This window comes from Mchenga conophoros, linkage group LG18 (genome assembly GCF_057382185.1).
Source record: "Mchenga conophoros isolate Kocher_MC1m ecotype Shallow Benthic linkage group LG18, M_conophoros_male_GT1.1, whole genome shotgun sequence".
In the NCBI taxonomy this organism is placed as follows: Eukaryota; Metazoa; Chordata; class Actinopteri; order Cichliformes; family Cichlidae; genus Mchenga; species Mchenga conophoros.
Window position 1 is genome coordinate 20,696,474 of NC_140543.1, and position 20,509 is coordinate 20,716,982.

Consider the following 20,509-nt stretch of genomic DNA (forward strand, 5'->3'; position numbering starts at 1 on the left):
TGGACGTAGCAAAAACCAATTTAATTTAAACATGTCATGTACTCTTTTACATGTGTGTGTTCTATGACAGTCCTAGGCAGTTTATTGTAGTGTACTGCAGACTAAACTGGTTAATCTGCAGTACCGTGGTACGGTTGACATTAAAGGACTATGTTAGGCTGGTGCACAGCAGGCTGTGGTGTCCAGGGTCACTTATAAGTTATATCAAGGGTATATTTAATTGAAGCTGAGGATGCTTCACCTATTATACCAGATTTATATTATCTACAGGTTGGGAAACAACAATGACAGCTCAGTAAACCTCAGATTTCAGGCTTGGGTGATCACAGACTATGAGCATTAAAAATACAAATGATTATACAACTTACTGCAAAGTAATTCTTTGACAAATCATAGGGCCCTCCACCAGACAAATCTTAGTTTAGCCTCTGCTTATAAGCCCAATATGAACATAATGAAGTGAGAAACAGACTATTTATCTCTTCACCTTGACCCTTCACCTTGATGCCCTGGTTTTCTGCAGACTCGGCAGCGGCTGATGATGCTTTCTAGGAAAGGTCCCTTCACTGTCTGAGGTATGGGTTTACTGTAGGAGAACAACATACAGAGACAATAATAATTACAGATAACTTAACAAATTAAATTTGATACAAGTTGCCAAATCACAAGACAGCACTGTTCTGAGTTGGGAAGCCTCTAAACAGCATTGGACAAAAGAGTAATGAAAGATGAACGATTCCTTGAATATTTAACTGAAAACTACAGAACTATGTCTCCTTAAACAGAGAAGTGAACAGTTCACCCGAACATGTTGTTGGGGTCGAGGGAGGCCAGCCAGTAGCTATAGGAATCAGGATAGTAGTTACACGTCCCCCTGCCGTGACACTCTATAAAGGGCACTTGGCGGAAATTTTCCAGACATGAGCCAGGAGAAATCAGGGGCTGCGAGGATCCCTCTGCTCCAGCACCTGTTTGCTGTAACAGACAGTAAGAACAGAATCACTTAGAGAAACAAGATCTCTGAATTCAAATTTTAAAAATAGTAAAAATGAACAAAACACTGATTTCTTTACCATGATGAAAGAGTACCCAGTCCACAGTGATTCCCAACCTCTAGGACATTCTGGTATGAGAGTCCTCTGACTGTGGATGGCTATGACATTGGAGGTGGTTTCACACACTGAGCACCTAAACAGGTATCCATATTATTTTATTCCACATAAGGTTAGAGGGTAGATATAGGTGGCAATTTTAGTTAATGGTAATCACACTAAATACACAATCTTATCCCACCTGCTAATGTAGGATTTCAGCATTTCTCCTGATATGGAAACCATGTTCATAGGCATGGGAGTTTCAGTGGACAACCAGTATGAATAGTCATTACGAGAAGCATAGCGGCAGGCATTTTCAGTGTCACAGAACAGAAAAGGCATTGTAGAGAAACGAGGCAGACAGCTCCCCGTGGTGCCTGAGAGACAGTTTAAAACACTGGTAAATATGCAGATTTTATTTATTTTTTAATGATGCAAAGATGCATCTTATATATGCACATACAACTTCTGGGTGTGGTGTTTTCCATGCTCTTACCAAGGTCCTGCCCATGAGCTCTTTTATATCCATTGATAAAGAGGAAAGAGTAACCACTGTAGATGAAGCTAGTGCCATGAGGACATTCAGGGGGGTGGATGCTCTGACTGTGCCTGACTATCAGGAAACTGTCAGCATAACTTGGACCGGTTCTGCCGGGCAAACCTGCAGGACCCTTATGACCTGGAGTTCCAGGTCTGCCATTGGGACCTGCAGATTGAAGAACATAATATGCAATGAAATAATATCACGTGGGCAGTTTTGTTCAAGGATATTTTTGGAATCTGTTGGGGGATGTTCTATAGTCACTACTACCTGCCACTAATGCACTGAGGACCTGTTTTAATGTGCACTGGCAGATAACTTCATTCAGAGGGCATTATTATTTTTTCCTTATTTTTTCTTTTTTCTTATTCACACAATGTAATGCACAACTGTGAAGCAGGAGCGCTGCCAATACCTGAACTTTTATTGTTTTTCAGGTGTGATGTGTCCAGCTATTTGAAAGGCAATTCCAATCATTTGAACACATTTAACACTTCACATTCTACTGAAATACTTGGAAAATGACGTTTTCAAGTGTTTTTTTATATTCTAATGTGTAATTGGAATATACACAAAAACACATTTTAACCCAAACATTTTGCCACATGTACACACGTATTTTTGTAAATGGAGATTTTCCATTTTTGTTTAAAAAAAAAATCCTATCCATATGTAAACGCAAAAAACAAAGTCAAATGCTGTCAAGCACGTGCCAGAGCAACAGGTGGCAATATAATCCTAACTGCATAGAAGTCTTGGCCAATCAGAAGTCTAGAAGCCTGGGAGGAAAAGAGTAAATAAAGATGAATGGCGCATAAAAGCAGTCTTTCTAAATGGTCGGATAATAACTGCAGATAGTAAGATTAACAGCAACAGTATTTTGTCTATATCTGCCATTGTAGAGATTCATCTCATGTAAACAATAACATGGCGCACAGCGTGGCGTCAAAAAAGGCGCACACCTTTGATGTTGCACGACTAAATCTCAATTTTCCTTGTCCACATGTATACGCAAAAACTGGAGTTTTCAAAAATCTCCACCATAGTGATCCAAAACACTGTTTATGTGTGGATGAAAGGTCAAAACGCATAGAAAAAGCTGTGTTTTCAGAAATACCCGTATACGTGTGGACGTAGTCTTAAACACACCTGGCAGCCCTGCTCTTCCTTTATCTCCTTTGTAGCCTGTAAATCCAGGCAGACCAGGTGGGCTGAAACCCTGCATTCCTTTGATACCATGCTGGCCTGGAAAAGAAGTGTTCAATAGCAAAATTTATAATTCGAATATCACATATTACACAGGGAAAGGTAATACATGCAACAAGGATTAACTCTAAAAGTATTAACCTGGTGGGCCTGGAGGTCCTGGTGGACCAGTTCTTCCTGGAGGTCCGCATGTGCCACGGGCACCAGGAGAGCCTTGAGCTCCTGGTTCATGTATTACTTTTCTAAATGTTGCCTCACCTTTACGCCCTTTAGGTACACAGAAGGAGCAATTAGAAAGCTATTCCCCAGATATATGTAATGCTTAGCTTATCAAGTATTGACTCACCTGGTGGTCCAGGAATACCTTGGACCCCTGGCTGACCAGGAGGGCCAGGGATGTACCCAGGCTCTCCAATTTTACCTAAAGAAAAAAAATTAATGGGATTATCTCTTTGTATTGCTGCATGGATTCCAGCATGATGATGATGTGCGTTTCAAATGTATTGTGAGAAACTTGCTGAAGACTTTGTTACTCTTCAACATAGATTACCAGCAGGTCCTGGGAATCCTGGAAGACCTGGGTCACCTCTTACCCCTGGGCCTCCAGGTCTGCCTATTGCACCCTGAGGGGGCAAATGGAAATAGAAAGATCAGACTCTAATTATTGCAGTTAGAGTTTGAAGACCTGTCATTCTATACAAAACATTAGTTTTAGTACGGTGTGAAGAATGCTACAGAAAGGCTTGATGAAAGATTACCTCAACTGTAAAATACATCTTTTGCTATGAACTCTCCATTTTAATCAAAAACTCATGTCTACTTTCTCTAGGCATTTGTCAGAGGTAAATTACTGTAAAAACGTACAGGTGGTCCTTGTGGGCCTGGATCTCCTGGTTCCCCTAGATTACCCTGGCTTCCTGGAAGACCTGGGTCCCCTCTGTCTCCTTTTAACCCAGGCACTGCTGTACCTGGAGGACCAGGTGGGCCAGGGTAGCCTACATTGAGATTAGAAAGGCACTGATTATGGAGATAAAAGTAATTGAGGATGAGTGGCCTAGTGAAATAGGCATGCAAGAACTTCCATACAGTGACCAAATTACACAAACTGAAATCATCATCTGGACCTACAACTTATCGAGTAGATTCTAACCTTTCCTCCCAGGATATCCAGGTTCGCCAGGGTCTCCTCTATACCCAGGAAGACATGCGCCTTCTCTTCCAGGTGAACCTCTTGGGCCAAGGATGCCTTGTGGACCTGGAATTCCTTTGTCTCCTGTTAGTCCATGAATCCCTGTAACAGACAACCCAGGGAGGCCAGGATTTCCAGGAGGACCTACAGAGTGGAAAGAACAATTAGTCTAAATCAGTAAGGAATTATTTTAGTAGTGATGCATAATTTAATGTAATGGAACAGGCCTTTAGTATATTTTATTGTTTGATATTACATATAAATACATCAACTGATGAGTGCTTTGTTTGTTGCTATATGTATCGCTCATTATTTAACTTCCAGCATGCGGATTATACTGTAAGTACATCAGGTCTCTGGGTGTGGTTGAATGTATTCAGTGTTTTTCCAAGATTATCTAAAATAAGAAAGAAAAGAAAAGAAAAAAACCAAACAAATCCCAAAACGAAACACTGGACCCTCGCCCTCCTGCATAACCCCCACTCCCCAGCTCCTTTAGAGGGTAATGTGACTGGTATGTGACTCACCTGGCTGACCAGGGTCACCACGCTTCCCAGGACTCCCTTCTATCAAGACTGCAGAAGAGCGATATAAGAACAGATGAATTTGCCTGCGCCATTCAGGGGTACCATTAGCTATGAAAGAGATAGCTATTCTACAGGCCTTTTTAATTTTAGACAAAAGAAAAAAACATACATAAATACATAATTACATAGGATTATACATGACCTCAAAGAACCATACAAACATTTTTTATGCAGTATTTGGCTTACTAGTCTCTCCTTTCTGCCCGGGTGGGCCAGGAATCCCATCCAAGCCCTGGCTGCCTTTCGGACCTGGAAGTCCTCTATTTCCTGTTGGACCCACATTACCTGAGGCAAACACGTTTTAAAAAGTACACTCGATTAAACTTAAAGTATAAATAAAAAGCGAAAGTACTATTTGATCATTTCGAATTGATCCTGGAATGAGACAATGGGTTGCACTTCAAAAATATGTGGTGAAAAAAGTTTCTTCATATAGTTGCAATTAAAAGGACTTTGCCTTGTGGTCCATTAGGTCCGCGTTGCCCTTTGCTACCTGGAGGGCCATCTGACCCTTCTGGCCCTTGAGACCCTGAGGGACCTGAGACAGAAGGAGTGAACAGAGAGAGTTGGGTAGAGAGGTAGAGTGTTAAAGCTGTCTAATATTTTATCAGTTGTACAAACCATTTAGTCCAGTAGGTCCTGGGTCTCCCTTGAGTCCAAAAATTCCTGGTAAACCCTCTGTTCCTGCAATTCCAGGTTGTCCTTTTTGACCCTTCATCAAATTAGTATTAGTCAATCCCGGTTCACCCTGAGGACACGAAGGAAATAATGAAAGAGGGATAAAGAACCTATTGATGAACACATTTGTTTCAAATAATATACACATTTGTATTTATTTACTGGAATCTTCTCTACTGCATCAGTGACATTTAAATTCTACCTTTTGGCCTGCTGGTCCAGGTGGCCCATATCCATTGTACTTTGGTTCCCCAGTAGCTCCTTTGAAACCAGTTTTACCCTGATCACCATCTCGCCCTGGTTTTCCCAGTATTCCTCGATCTCCTTTTATTCCCTTTGGCCCTGGCAGAATTAAATCACTAGTAACACTTTCTAATAACTATACTACCATCATATTTATAATAATGACGTTAACAAATAATTCAAATCAAATGTTATACTATTATTGAGATGTCTCTTAGAGCTCAAGGTTCTAATTCACAATAGTTTAAGGTGCATGCAGTAATATTCTAAAGCACAATGATTCAGTTCTTATTGTTAGTGTCAACATTCGATTCACAATCTGAAGGGGGCCCTAAACTGTAAAAAAAAAAAAAAAAATCAGTAAAAATACAATGCATTGTTCTGTATAGATGTGAACGGATTTTCTGTATTCATTATCCGCAGATGTGTTTCCGTACTTCTTAATTACTATTAATTACTATTACTATTAATGTACTATTAGTACATATTAAAGCTTATACATTTTTTGTTTTGTTTTTTTATTAAAATATGTTAAAACATTTTTAATTTGTTAAAATATTAAAAAAGTTTTTTTTTTTAAGCTTACATGTTTTTATTGAGAAATAATTGTTAATTTATTTGCTAAGTGATGTCTGCTGTGACCAGATGCTAACAGTTGCCTGTCTCAATACGAGTACTTGTGCATACCCGGGTTCTTGTGGACTCGTGATAAGTCATCAGTCAGAGAACAAGTACCAATTCAAAAGCTGTATCTCAAAACCTAGGCTGCATTTTTCGGAGGACCTGGCCTTTGCGATCTACGTGGGCCGGGTCCTTCAAAAACTGAGAAGGCTGGAAGTGAGCAGCTGTGAAATGGGACGGTCTAGCCTTCAGATTTGCGTCACCGCTGTCTCGGTGGAGTTTGATAAACTCAGCCGTCTGCTCCTTGCTATCTAAAATATAACAGTACACTGGAGTAAATTCTCGACCATCTCACACTTGTGTTTAATCAGTTTTCTGTTTGACGTTTATTCAGCTGGGTGAAAACCCCAGAGGAAAAGTTTTATCTAATCTAATCTAATCTAATCTAATCTAATCTAATCTAATCTAATCTAATGTCTTTAATCTCAGCCAAACCGATTTACTCAGGAACAAATAAAACACTGAAACAGCCAAACAATACAATTTTTTAAGTTACCTAAGTGACTTATATATCATGTTTAACCTGAGTAGCGGGGGGTTTAAAAAACAATGTGCCGGGAGTCCGCTGTTCTCGCCGGAAATTATGTGGGTTACAGCTGCTCCAAGACAGTAACAGTAACAGACTAATTAAACAATAAAATATGTTACAGATTTTACAAATTTAAGAAATAGCACTAGTATATACAAATCACTCAATTATAAATATCAAGAGTTAAAAGAGGTGATTATAAATAAATATCAAGAACATTGACAAGGATATTACAGAGTAGAAAAGAGTGTGTGCAAAAAAGATGTAACAATATTATTATCATTATTATTATTATTGTAACGGGCATGCAACTTGGAAGATGCTTGTAGTTTTCTCACTACATAAAAACTGCACACTGAAAAGGTCATTTATTAATCTTTTTTTATTAAAAGGATTTTAAAACATGAAGTTTTGTACATGTTAAATTTTTAAGTTTAAGGTTTTATTTTTTTCAGTAGTAGAAATCGTACAATAACAATACAATGGAGTTCTGAAAACACAATACAATAAATTATTCTGCACAGTGATCACTGAGCATTCATGAGCATGATAACCAAAATATTCTTAATTTTTCTTTATTTAACTTCAGCTTGAAGTAAAATGCAGTATTTACCTGGAGGCCCCCTCAGCCCTGCATCTCCTGGAGCTCCGGGATGTCCTTTAAACCCTGGTGATGTTAATAATCCATCCAACCCTGGATCACCTGGTGAGCCTGGGGACATACAGGCACACAGCATAAATACAGTTTGGCAGATTTACAAACAGAAATAATAACTAGTCACTGTGAATGTTTAGCTTATTTCAGACCTCTTGGTCCAGGATCCCCTGGTGCTCCCACTTTTCCTCTCCACCCTTTTGATCCATTCCTGCCAGGATCTCCACTTGGACCAGCCAGACCAGGGTTACCTTGTGCAATACAGTTAGTGTTAAAATATTATTACCATGTCCTACTCAATGCCCTGTCCTAATATAATGTGGATCATTTGTAAAAATAAATAAATAAAAAATAAATTAATTAATAAATAAAAAATCTCAGAAACATTAAAGACTGTAAAAGGACATTTTTTGAACAAGACTTTACTGGAAAGTGTACCTGGTGGACCAGGGTCCCCTGAGTTCGCAGTATAATTTTGTGGTGATGGAGCTCCTGGGGCACCTTTGGGACCTTGGTCTCCATTCATACCTGGGGGGCCTGGAGGACCTCTAGGCCCATCTGGGCCAGAGTCACCTGCAAATAGCCAAGGTAGCTCTAACTTCATCAGTTTTATATAAATCAGTTTTTCATAAATTACTGTCACAGAGGCAAAAACTATTATACTGTTTCAGATCTGACATGTTTGTGTATATTATATGCATTGTGTTTATGTGCACGCGCACGTGTGTTTGTGTTGCATTTGTGTTTACCTCTTTGACCAGGTGGACCTACAATTCCAGGGAACCCATCTGGTCCATATCCTGATGGCAATCCATCTGGTCCAGGGTCTCCTCTGGGTCCTAACAAAAGTGAAGTTGAATATTTTGATAAAAATCAATACATTGTAAAAACTCATAAAGTAATTTTGGTATTTTCAACATCACATTAAGTACTCACATACATGAAAAACCCAGATTTTTTAACTATTCCATATTGATGAATTTAAATATGAATGGTCTATCAGATAAGGAATACTGTACCTGGTTGACCAGGTAGGCCATTTTGTCCTTTGATTCCTTTTTGTCCATGATGTCCTTGTGAACCTGGTCTTGATGGCCCAGGGAACCCAGGTTCACCAGCAGGGCCAGGAAGACCAAACCCAGGCAAACCTTGATTTCCCTTCTCACCAGGAAAGCCATTAAGTCCTAAAAAGAAAAAAAAAAAAAAAAGAAAAAAAAAAAAAATATATATATATATATATATATATATATATATATATATATATATATACAGCTAAGATACTGCGCAGGACCCTCAAGCTCCCAGGCTTGGACCCGAGCTTGAAGGATAAACCGCCCGCAGGGCGTGCTGGGTGTTTTTTTTTTTTTTTTTTATATGTGTGTGCGTGTGTGTGTGTATAAAGGTGAGGAGCAAAGTGTTACACCCCGGCCTAGGCAACCGGGGTGCAACGCAGAAAAATAAAAATAAGGCAAAACACACGAGAAAAAAAAAACTAAAGCTCTCCACCAAAATCCCAAAACGAAAATATCCCATGACGAAAGTATTTACAACAAACACACCAAACTATTTACAACACGGGGGAGATCGCGACCATGACATACTGAAACACAAGGCTTAAATACATAGAAGGACCAATCAGGGAATGGACCACAGGAGGGAAACACAGCTGGGGCAAATTAGAACTGACGAGACAGGGAAAACGTAAACTGAACACACTAAAATAACACAGACTTTCAAAGTAAAGCAGGAAATACATAACAGTCACGCAAAAACAAAACACTGACACACCGAAACGTAACATTTCCCCCTACCCAAAAATCAAACATGTAACCCCAAGTGAAATGTTTGATCAAAACCGGATGAAGGCTGGTGGAGGCTGGAGCGGTCCCACGGACCCTCCAGCGAAGACGGATGAAGTCTGGAGCGGTCCCACGGACCCTCCAGCGAAGGCAGACGAAGGCTGGAGCGGTGCCTCGGACCCTCCAGCGAAGACAAACGAAGACTGAAGCGGTGCCTCGGACCCTCCAGCAAAGGCAGACGAAGGCCGGAGCGGTGCCTCGGACCCTCCAGCGAAGGCGGACGAAGGCTGAAGCGGTCCCTCCAACGGACCCTCCAGCGAAGACGGACGAAGGCTGGAGCGGTCCCACTGACCCTCCAGCAGACGACGAAGGCTGGAGCGGTGCCTCGGACCCTCCAGCGAAGACAAACGAAGACTGAAGCGGTGCCTCGGACCCTCCAGCAAAGGCAGACGAAGGCTGAAGCGGTCCCTCCAACGGACCCTCCAGCGAAGACGGACGAAGGCTGATGAAGGCTGGAGCGGTCCCACGGACCCTCCAGCAGACGACGAAGGCTGGGGCGGTCCCTCGGACCCTCCAGCGAAGACAAACGAAGACTGAAGCGGTCCCACGGACCCTCCAGCAAAGGCAGACGAAGCTGATGGAGGCTGGAGCGGTCCCACTGACCCTCCAGCAGACGACGAAGGCTGGAGCGGTCCCTCGGACCCTCCAGCGAAGGCGGATGAAGGCTGGAGCGGTCCCACGGACCCTCCAGCGACGACAAAGGCTGGGGCCCAGCGAAGGCGGATGAAGGCTGGAGCGGTCCCTCGGAACCTCCAGCGAAGACAGACGAGCAGCTCACTAGCTGCACACACGGACACGCAGCCCACCAGCTGCACACACGGACACGCAGCCCACCAGCTGCACACACGGACACGCAGCCCACCAGCTGCAGAAGGCTGGAGCGGTCCCCGGGCCCTCCAGCGAAGACAGACGGAGGCTGAAGCGGTCCTCGGACCCTCCAGCGAAGACAGAAGGCCGAAGCTGTCCCTCCTTCGGACCCTCCAGCGATCCCGGACCCTCCAGCGAAGACAGACGGCTGAAGCGGTCCTCGGACCCCTCAGCGATCCCGGACGAGCCCCCATATGTTACACCCCTTTTTTTTTTTTTTTTTTTTTTTTTTTTTTTTTTTCTTTTTTTTTTTTTACAACAGACTATTTATTAACAAAAGGAAATTTAATATATAAAAATATTAGTGCTGTCAGCGTTAATCTCGTTAAAATGACGTTAACGCCATAACTGCACTAATTTTATATCCAGATTGGTATTACTAAGCTTTTACCTGTTTTTTTATCTGTCTGTAATGTTCTTTCAGGGCTAACACCAAATACACCACACAAGTCTAGCATAGACTAACCTTGAGGTCCTTCAGAACCACTTGGTCCTGGTTCTCCACTTGGCCCAGGCAAGCCTTTACATGATTCTTTGCTACCAGGTAGCCCTGGAAGCCCTTCAGAACCCTTTACTCCTGCACAAATCAATAACACAATCAATGTAGCAAACAGATCAATATTGTTGCAAGTTTGTGCTTTATTATGTGCTTATGAAGAGTACAGTTTTGATTTTAGTCAATAGTCAGTTTAGTCATCAGTACCCTTTTCTCCTGGAAAACCAGGACTGCCAGTTAGCCCTGGATATCCAGGTAAGCCAGGATTCCCAGGATCACCTGCAGGCCCGGGATCTCCATCTTCACCTGGAAGCCCTGGGAAGCCTGGAGGCCCAGAGTGTCCAAGGTTGCTATCACCCTGTTATTAGAAAAATAGAGGACATAATGTATATGTTAGCATTCACTACTTAATCTGCTTCCAGAATTATATTGCAAGGTATAATGTTTGGTAGTGTTTGGTAATGTTCCAAGCCTTTGATTATGAAAAAAAGAATGCTGCATTTTCTCATTTCTTTGTCATTCCCTGATCTCCCTTCACAAAGAACTGACATAACATGAAGGAAGCAATCATTTGATTGGCCAGTTTTTAAAATCAAATACCTAGACAATAATGTAAAAAATAATTTTTATTTATTTATTTTTTGCTTTTATGCCTTCCTGTAAAGACCAGTAAAGTGCAATAGAGTGTTTGCTATATGAAGATGTATGTTGTATCAACTTTGTTTCTAACCTTTGGTCCTGGAGGACCAGGAGGGCCTTCTTGGCCTGGCTGACCTGGGGAACCTCTACCTGGAGGGCCTGGGACACCTGGTTGGCCCTTGTCACCTGAAAAATACATACTTATCAGTAAACACATAAATCATCTATGTGACTAGTCCTCATTTCCTTTTGAGACAATCAAAGTAATCTCATATCTAGGAAATATTTTATGTGTTTGCAAATATGCAAATGTTTTCTGCATAAATTCACAGAACCTACCTTTCTGTCCTTGTTTCCCTGGCATTCCAGGAAATGACAACGGGCCACGTTCTCCTTTCTGGCCTGGTATACCTGGTGGTCCTAGATGACCTGGAGCCCCTGGATGACCTGACATTTGTTTTGGTGATATAAAATATGTTTCTCTTCTGCCATTGTTTTCCATCCATCCAATTATTCATCCACCTATTGAGTTATGCATCCATACAGCATATCCACATGCAGTACTTACCTGGGCTTCCAGGTGAACCTGGCCAACCCTTCAATCCAGGTGGGCCAGGAAGTCCTTTACTGTATATGACTCCAGGTTCCCCCTTTTCTCCTGCAATAAAGGAGAGATGTATGTTAGTATTTTACTATATTTAAGTTTTTATTAAATTTTACATTAATCAGTATATAATATAACCTGGAATTCCTGGCTGCCCTGGAAAGCCAGATACCCCATTATCTCCTTTCATTCCTGGAGGCCCAGCAGGTCCATAACCCACTGGCCCAGAGTAGCCGTCTGGTCCTGGTCTGCCTAAAGGGCCTGGTGGGCCTTGGACTCCACGGTCTCCCGTTTCACCAGAGAAGAAATACTATAGAGTGGCAGAATACTTGTTCTAGCTATGACTAAAAAAAAAATTTGTTTTGCTCCTGTACATGTTAAAACCTCTGAAGCATCAAATGTGACACCTGAGATGTGGAATTGCAGAAGGCAAAAAATGTCATGTAAAACTCAGATTTGTCAGCAATTTCTCACCGGATCCCCTGGAAGCCCTGGATTGCCTTTGCGACCTGGCAATCCTGGAAGTCCAGGTAAACCCGGATCCCCAGGCCTCCCAAGCTGTCCCTGGTCCCCTTTTTCTCCCTTTGGCCCAGGAGCACCAAAGGAATACGACTCTCCCTTCTCTCCTTTTCGACCTGGAAAACCTGCTTCACCAATTGGACCCTTTGGAAAAGAATTAATATTAAGTGTTTACATAGGTAAAGAAAAACAAACTTACAACAAAGCAAAAATTTCAAGACATGTTTTCTTACAGGTCTTCCTGGTAAGCCTTTAGGTCCTGGGAAACCAGGATCACCTTTATCACCTCGAGGCTGATTGAAGCCTGAGCGGCAGAAATAGTGCACATTCTAGTTTTAAATCTTATTTGCTTTCCATCACTACCAGTAAAAGTGCATTTGAATGCGCAACTCAGATAGAATAAAATTCATCTGTTATGCAGTGCTTGTTACCAGGCGGGCCAGTTTCACCCTGGGGACCTGGAGGTCCTGGGAATCCTGATCCAGTACACTCATAACAGGGATCCCCCTTTTGTCCTGTACAAAGAAACAAACATTTTTTAAAATCTCAATTATTGCACAATATTATTTTATATATGAGATTCAAAGGCCTTGATGACAACTGCACACAACACAGTAGTCTGCTAGTAAAAATAAGTCATAACAAGTTTGAAATAAATAATAAATACTAACTACAATGGTTTAAAAAATTAAAAAAGAAGGCTTTAAAAACAATCCAACCTTTCATTCCAAACACCCCATCGTATCCCATGAGTCCAGGCAATCCATTCACTCCTTTAATTCCTGGCAGACCCTTGGTAACTCTGTTAGCTACAAATGACAACAAACTTAGTGTCCTAATTACACTTTCAAAACATTTCCTCTAAATATCTGTATAATTATTGCAGTAGTATGTCATTAATATCCTTCACTATAGTCATTTAGCCTATATCTAAGAGTTTAAAAATCCATATCCACTCTGTTCAATGACTATCAGTGGTCCACAACATACATGCTACAATTCTATAAATAAAAAGCTAAACTTTCAAAGTTATTTGTTTATTTATTTGTTTTGTTAAGCATGATAGATATTGAACATTTAATTAGTTGTTGTTTTGTCTCTTCCACAGCATGTCTTTGTCCTGTCTTCATCCACTCACCCCCAACCGATTGTGACATGACATCTTGCAGTAGGTTTATTGTTAGCATTTGAAGTTATAGTATTTGGAGGATTTAGGGGAGAACATTTTTGCATACTTCTGTCTTCAGGGATTCCAGGTGGGCCCTGATCTCCAGGAGGTCCTTGGTCACCAGGCTCTCCATCTGGACCCGGAGGTCCGATATAATCAGCCCCAGGCTCCCCAGAATCACCTTTTAGGCCTGGAAGGCCATTGGGACCACGTAGGCCAGGCACATCAATACCTAATCCTGTGCAGGGTAAAGTGAGAGGCCATGAGCAAGCTTTACAAAATAAGCTTAACATGTGGATGAAGGTACAAAGGATGTTATTCTCTTTCAAATTCTTTCTTCACACCTGGAGGTCCTCGTGGTCCAGGAAAGCCCACAATACCTGAGAAAAGAATAGCCACATGTGTTATTATTGTATGGGCAAGTCAGCTACAATAAAGCAAGGTTTTTTTTCATCGGCTCATGACTGGTGCAGGCTTTGACTTTAGGATTTGCTATTCTGTTGTATATCTTCTTCATTAGTTTGTATACTATAGAGTATTATGCACCCCGAGGCCCAGGAAGTCCAGGTGGGCCCTGATGACCAGGATCTCCCTTGTATCCTTTGATTGGCTCAGTCACATATGTCTGTAAACAAAATTGTATTGGACGTTTTAGAACAACAGGAAGTGATGGATTCAAATAAAATCCACAGAAATTCATTCTGTATCCATAACAAAGACTAATGTAGCATTTTTCTGACCATATAAGGACTGTAAAGTAGAAAACTGTCATAAACTCACATCTCCACTTGGGCCAGGCAGACCCCTATTTCCCTTTTCACCCTATTTAGAGGATACAAACAAAGTGTCATGCAAAATATTATTAGCCCTTCAAGAGATTTTTCTTTGGTACTATACCACCTTTACTGATTTGATTTAGTACTTTAATGTATAAATGCACATTTTAAAGAATTTAAAGAATCTGAATAATTAGTAACAAGAAAGGACAACTGACCGGCACTCCTGGCACTCCTGGATATCCTGGATCCCCTCTGGGGCCAGGTCTTCCCTAAACAGAAATATGTTGTATTCAACAGTTGTATTGTTGTATTCAATATCTATCTATCTATCTATCTATCTATCTATCTATCTATCTATCTATCTATCTATCTATCTATCTATCTATCTATCTATCTATCGTACTGTTTTTAAGCATAACAAAACAGTACCACAAATCCATGTGGTCCAGGATCACCATCCTTGCCTGGCTTACCCTGTAAGGACAAATAAGGATAAGCATGAAGATTCATATAAGGTTGAGTTTTTCAGGATGAAGTAAATGTTTTTATTTATCTTCTCATAGATTTTTTACTTAGGTCTCAAAAATACAGTTTTTAGACTGTAAAATGCCAAATGTTTGTGATCTTCATGTAAATCTTCATGTTCCTCAAAAAATCGTTTGCCCTCTGCCACCTCTGGAGGGCGACCCCTTGCACCCCGCCCACAACTTGTTTGACCTGCTGACCTGTGATTGGCGCCTCAGGTTAATCAGGTCCCACACCTCCAGACTCACTAACAGCTTCTTTCTGTAGGGCTTTCAGACTTTTAACGAACGCTATCCCCCCACACCCCATCCCTTCCTACCCACCTCACCAATCATGGCCTGAGTAACCCGCATCACTCAGGCCACTCACATATGGACTCTATACTCAGAACAAATCCTTTTGCACTGCTTCCAAGCACTTTGCCCTCCAATGTGTGCCTTTCTCTTGTTTTGTATATATTCCTCTCGACTGTCTTTTGTTTGCTATTTATTCCTGAAGTCTTTACTATTTATATATTTTTCACCCTGCACAGTTGCCGTGGAGCACCCATAATTTCATTGTACAATGATAATAAAGAGCTATTCTATTCTAAAATAAAAATAGGTAAAATAGGCCTTCAAATAAATATATAAAAATAAAAAAATTTCAAACAGAAATTCAATTCAAATTAAAAATTCTTATTCAAAGACACATATGTGGTCTTTGAAGCAGTGACTTCTAATATATATGAAATGAGAATGTGACCATATCAGGGTTGGAGCTTTTTGAGGACCCTTTTAAGCAATGCTGTGCCCCCCTCAGTCTGAAGACACACTAAAAATATGTAGAATGATCAGTTTCTTTGATTTAGAGACGCTGCTGTTGTCCCTGAACTGGGATGGCCTAAACAGAGAGCTTCAATGGGCTAATAATAAAACTATGCAACATAATTATGTTTGTTGTTGGTTGCTGCTGTCTTAGCAAAAATAATTTTGATGAAGTGATTACTATAATGTAGATAACCAATGACAGTCTTTTCTCTCGTCTTAAATGGCAAAACGCATTGAGTTTGATGTTGCATCACTGCCCTCTGCTGCTCATCCTCTTTTTCGTGCTATTCATACTGGTGCGGGTAACCCTTTGGTGCAAAGGGAAGGAATGAAAAAATAGGGGGATGTGTGAGAATTGTGGAATATCAGGCACAATAAATTGATTAACCAAATGCCATATGTTTGTACACAGTCAAATGGAAAAACTGAGTGGTAATGGGATGCTGTGTCTTACCTCTGGACCTGGTAATCCTCTGCCTCCTTTTGCGCCTTTACTATATTGTCCATAACCAGGTTCTCCCTGGAAAAAGATTAAAATAAGGACAAGAATCAGAAAGTTTCTTTAAAATTAGTGAATGTATTCAGTCGTCTTGAATTTTAATTCTGTACTTACCGTTGAACCTTTGCAGCCCTTTTCTCCTATATCTCCCTTGTTTCCTTTTAACCCCTAAATAAGAATGAAAAAATAAAAACAACTGAAGTTATGTTCTGATAATTTCAATGACAATATTTCTGTATTAGAGTGGCAGAATGTGGAAAGAGCAGTTCAGGGACCAAATGTTTAGAATTGTATTTTTAAATTGTATTTATAAATATTATATCTGTATTTACTATGCTTCATTTGCTTTTAATTTTGCCTCATCCTTTTTGTAAGTTTGCTAGTTAATCATTTTAGAAAGGAATTGGAAATCTCATCTCTTTGGTCCCAAACACGGCAGCATGTTTTGACTACTTACCCAGTTGCTTTGAAATGCTTTGGGCAAAACAGTTCTGGTAATGCGCCTGTGATTTTTTCTCATAGTGTCACTATTCACACATTGGAAACATATGCCCTTCAAGATTATTTTTAAGTAATTTTTTTTCTTTGCCTTCTTTCATCTCTTCCCATTAGTAAACAAATGTTGTTTTTTTTGTTCTGTCGATTGAAATTAGCAGGTTAGTGCAGGTTACTGTTCAATCAGCCACTGCAAAAGTAGGAAAATATGCAGCCCAGTCACCGAAGAGTGAACAGTGTGACGTGAGAAATCCTTGGGTCATGTTCCAAAACTAGAAAGGCATTTTGTCGAAGAGTATTACATGAAATTGTTCCTGTACCTCTAACACGAGACCCCCTGAGACAAGCTCCGTGATCCGACCTTTTGGTCCAGGTGGACCTGGTGGGCCTTGTCTCCCCTACAACATAAAAATTAAAATTACCCTCACTGAAAAAAACAAGACATAATATACACAACTGTCGGCATGAATTATGATACAATGCTGCCACAATAATAGTGAAAAAGAAACTACCTTAGGTCCTTGAGGTCCTGGGGCACCACTAATACCTTCCTGACCCTAAAATAAAAGTTTTGTTTTTCATAAACCAGAAAATTTTATTCATATTTGCTTTTATCAGGCAGTTCACGTGAATAGTTTTAGGGTGTGAATAACTCAAGACTCACAGCAGCTGTGGTTTTACTTTTTTGACAGACTCATTATCACAATACAAGCTTTCAAACCTGTACACACATACGCAAATTTAATTCTAACAGCATTACCTTTGGTCCTGGAGGCCCTCGACGTCCAGGAAAGCCCTGTTCATAAAGAACTTACACACTTAAGGTTAAACATCACACAAAAACATGTCATCCACAAAAATCTCAGAAAAAGCATTGCTTACAACAGATCCCCTTGGTCCAGGTTCACCAGGTTGTCCTTTGTATCCAGGTAAACCTGGATCTCCCTAAAATTCAAGGAAACTTTGCTTTCAATATAAAATAAACATAACTGTTCAAAAATAAATATATGTGTGTCTGACTGACAGGATTTATTTATTAAGAGAGCAGTCTAAAATGTTACCGGCTGTCCATCCCTCCCAGGTGGTCCACGGGGCCCTGGTTGTGAACTGCCTTGTATCCAAGATTCACCCTATGAAAATGACGCTTCAAAAATGTAATAATACTTTATAGTTGCAGTTAATAAATCTTGTTAGTAACTGGCATCTGTAGACTTTGACTGTCACTTTTAAAAGGTTTTTATCAACCTTGGTAATATGTTGTGTACCCTAACCCAGACATAACCGCACATATTTCGAACTGGTTAAAAGTCAGTGCTTCCTCTGAAATCCCTCAACTCAGAATTTGTGTCAGAGCTTTGAGAATCCCCCTTTTTCCCCTGATGGCATGGATGCATGCTTTTTGCTCAGCCACCATCAAAGGAAATGTGATTTGAAGACTGGTAAATGTTGAATATCACAACACAGGAACACATATAGGGGTACACATATACATACATTGTATTTTCTGAAGCTTTTAGAGGGTCAGTTCTTTTAAACACTAGAATCACATTTTCTAGCATTCTTGTGCATTCAAATAAACATGAACAGTTCCCAGTAGTTCTTGCCCAAACAATTAGCTTTCTAATTGTAATATTTACATTGGTAAGGATAACTTTAACTAGCTAAGCTTCTTGAATGACAGCCATTGCTGAGCAATTCTGCAGACACATCTTTCACTGGTACAAAAAGAATTTAGCACAAGGCCATGAAGCAGCTTATCATTACCTTAGGTCCAGGCTGACCCGGTGGACCCTGTGGATGAAAAACAAATATTCAAACATTTATTTATCAATTGTTCATTTGGGTAATTTTAAATGATGATGCAATGAAATATGATACCAGAGTCACTGAGAAGTGTAGCAACACAGAATAAAAAAAATGTTTTGTTTTGTTCTTACTGGCAGTCCATCAAGACCAGAGGTCCCATGTATACTGGGAGGTCCGTCTTCCCCCTTTTGGAAAGTAATGCGTTGAGAACATGCAGTGAAATTACAAACTCTTTAACCTATAATACATTTAAAAATGTGCTCTTTCAAATTAGAAGCCCCAATCCTAACCCTGAAAAAAGTTCAAAGCATTATAGGTCCACAGCTAATATGCAATATTTTCATACATCTGTTCCATTGCAGCCTGGGGCTCCCGGTGGGCCCGGAGGCCCCTGTAAGCCTGGGACACCCTATATAAAACACAACAGCCATGTATGAGGATCTGCAGGAATATGCATGTCTGTGATTCATACATTAGACTTGTATACACAACAAGACAACTCACTGGTAAGCCATGACTCCCAGCAAACCCCTCTTTGCCTTCGAGTCCCTGTAATGACAGAAGCAAAAATAGCTTTCATTTTTAACATACATGTAGGTGTTACTGACTGAAAGACAAACAGACATTTTTTTTTTTTACCGGATCGCCTTTTGGTCCTGCTGGTCCATCATGCCCAGTGTTTCCCTGTCATAGTAGGCAAACTTTTAATTAATCCCTATGGCATGGTATAGCAACACATACAGTCATGTAAAAAAAGAAACGTTTCATTCGACTATGAAGTACAAGCACACCCTTACTGACTCCATAGTATTTATCAGGGTAAGTACACAAGTGCTGCTAAATCAAATTAACTTAAATTAAAACTTAAAAATTAAATGAACAAAAAGCACCTCTAAAAAGCAGCGATTCTGCAGTTTGCTGGTCTGGAGCATTTAAGTGCATATTAACACAGTGCTCCAACTGAATTTACCCCCGAATCCCACTGCACAGTGCTCAGAGAACATTTCTATGTGCAAACCTCAGTGAGCTAAAGCAACATGTTAGTTGGTGAGTGGGCCAAAATTCCTTCAAAGCAATGTGAGCAACTGATGAAGTCACACTGAAAATGATTTCTTCTTTCTTCAGGCTGTTAAATCATGTGGTGTCCTTGGTTACTTCGTTATTTATTTACTGAATTTCCCGGAGGAACCTACCCGAGGTTATACTACACCATTTCATGTTGATTTTTCCTTTCATTTAACAAGTTCAATTAAAAATGTGTAGGCATATAAGAAATTTTGAATTATATATCACGTATAATAATATAAGATCTAATTTAGATTGACACTACAAACTGTGTTAATATGAGAAAACTTAATGAGAGTTTAAGTTTTACCTTTAGTCCCATCGGGCCAGTGGGACCATCTGGTCCAGGACGTCCTGGTGGCCCAGGGGAACCTGGATTTGCTGGAAATCCTTTGTCTCCCTGTGTGTGTAAATGTATGAATGAAAAGTAATAGGACACAGAAAGAAAGGACATAAGGTGGCAACCAGTAAACAAACAGCAGCTTCATTGGTATTGTCACTTTATAAGTAAATACATAGCTGCTGTTTTGTGAATGCTTATGAAAATATTGCCAACTATAACTGGTATTGGTACATTTATCAGCTGTATGTGGTTAAAATGAGAGAAATTGCTATATTTATAACTGCAACAAACCTAGTGTGTAAACACACTGAAATATTTATCCATATCCTTCGTAAAGGATATATTTAGCCATACATCCATTTTCTTTTGTTTATTGATAAAACTGTACAGTCTACATAACAGTAAAAATGAAAACAATTTACTTCATCATTACATTTAGGGGGTAATGAATGACTAGAGAATTTTATATTTCTATGACGAATGTGTCTATTTGCATATATTCTAAGATGTGTTTCATAATTAAATTATTTGTTACTTTGAAAAATTATTTAATTAGTGGGGTGTACACCGTAGTCACGGGAAGTACAAATCTTGCTTTGAGAAAAAAAAAAAAGAATGAAAGTTTTGTGAAAA

General features: G+C 40.2%; 1 protein-coding gene across 1 annotated transcript in view; it reads right to left on the bottom strand.

The window, feature by feature from the left end:
* LOC146553666 (uncharacterized) overlaps window positions 1–20,509 on the bottom strand; it is a 22,456-nt gene continuing 1,947 nt past the window's right edge. The window contains exons 3-52 of the mRNA XM_085255692.1: window positions 19,844–19,933; window positions 19,108–19,152; window positions 18,973–19,017; window positions 18,815–18,877; window positions 18,600–18,653; window positions 18,427–18,453; window positions 17,724–17,792; window positions 17,545–17,607; window positions 17,423–17,458; window positions 17,175–17,219; window positions 16,983–17,060; window positions 16,282–16,335; window positions 16,123–16,188; window positions 14,764–14,808; window positions 14,550–14,603; window positions 14,336–14,377; window positions 14,102–14,180; window positions 13,900–13,935; window positions 13,623–13,793; window positions 13,107–13,196; window positions 12,819–12,902; window positions 12,621–12,691; window positions 12,343–12,531; window positions 12,007–12,178; window positions 11,833–11,922; window positions 11,604–11,711; window positions 11,356–11,450; window positions 10,833–10,983; window positions 10,596–10,706; window positions 8,423–8,587; window positions 8,153–8,242; window positions 7,842–7,976; window positions 7,556–7,654; window positions 7,362–7,460; window positions 5,498–5,637; window positions 5,239–5,365; window positions 5,075–5,155; window positions 4,804–4,902; window positions 4,558–4,605; window positions 3,992–4,174; window positions 3,706–3,836; window positions 3,392–3,464; window positions 3,188–3,262; window positions 2,983–3,108; window positions 2,785–2,880; window positions 1,591–1,800; window positions 1,294–1,471; window positions 1,074–1,188; window positions 803–975; window positions 1–586 (exon numbers count right to left, since the gene is read on the bottom strand). Coding sequence (XP_085111818.1) covers window positions 484–586; window positions 803–975; window positions 1,074–1,188; window positions 1,294–1,471; window positions 1,591–1,800; window positions 2,785–2,880; window positions 2,983–3,108; window positions 3,188–3,262; window positions 3,392–3,464; window positions 3,706–3,836; window positions 3,992–4,174; window positions 4,558–4,605; window positions 4,804–4,902; window positions 5,075–5,155; window positions 5,239–5,365; window positions 5,498–5,637; window positions 7,362–7,460; window positions 7,556–7,654; window positions 7,842–7,976; window positions 8,153–8,242; window positions 8,423–8,587; window positions 10,596–10,706; window positions 10,833–10,983; window positions 11,356–11,450; window positions 11,604–11,711; window positions 11,833–11,922; window positions 12,007–12,178; window positions 12,343–12,531; window positions 12,621–12,691; window positions 12,819–12,902; window positions 13,107–13,196; window positions 13,623–13,793; window positions 13,900–13,935; window positions 14,102–14,180; window positions 14,336–14,377; window positions 14,550–14,603; window positions 14,764–14,808; window positions 16,123–16,188; window positions 16,282–16,335; window positions 16,983–17,060; window positions 17,175–17,219; window positions 17,423–17,458; window positions 17,545–17,607; window positions 17,724–17,792; window positions 18,427–18,453; window positions 18,600–18,653; window positions 18,815–18,877; window positions 18,973–19,017; window positions 19,108–19,152; window positions 19,844–19,933 — 4,869 coding nt within the window. The 3' untranslated portion in view covers window positions 1–483. The remainder of the gene's footprint in view (window positions 587–802; window positions 976–1,073; window positions 1,189–1,293; window positions 1,472–1,590; window positions 1,801–2,784; window positions 2,881–2,982; window positions 3,109–3,187; window positions 3,263–3,391; window positions 3,465–3,705; window positions 3,837–3,991; window positions 4,175–4,557; window positions 4,606–4,803; window positions 4,903–5,074; window positions 5,156–5,238; window positions 5,366–5,497; window positions 5,638–7,361; window positions 7,461–7,555; window positions 7,655–7,841; window positions 7,977–8,152; window positions 8,243–8,422; window positions 8,588–10,595; window positions 10,707–10,832; window positions 10,984–11,355; window positions 11,451–11,603; window positions 11,712–11,832; window positions 11,923–12,006; window positions 12,179–12,342; window positions 12,532–12,620; window positions 12,692–12,818; window positions 12,903–13,106; window positions 13,197–13,622; window positions 13,794–13,899; window positions 13,936–14,101; window positions 14,181–14,335; window positions 14,378–14,549; window positions 14,604–14,763; window positions 14,809–16,122; window positions 16,189–16,281; window positions 16,336–16,982; window positions 17,061–17,174; window positions 17,220–17,422; window positions 17,459–17,544; window positions 17,608–17,723; window positions 17,793–18,426; window positions 18,454–18,599; window positions 18,654–18,814; window positions 18,878–18,972; window positions 19,018–19,107; window positions 19,153–19,843; window positions 19,934–20,509) is intronic.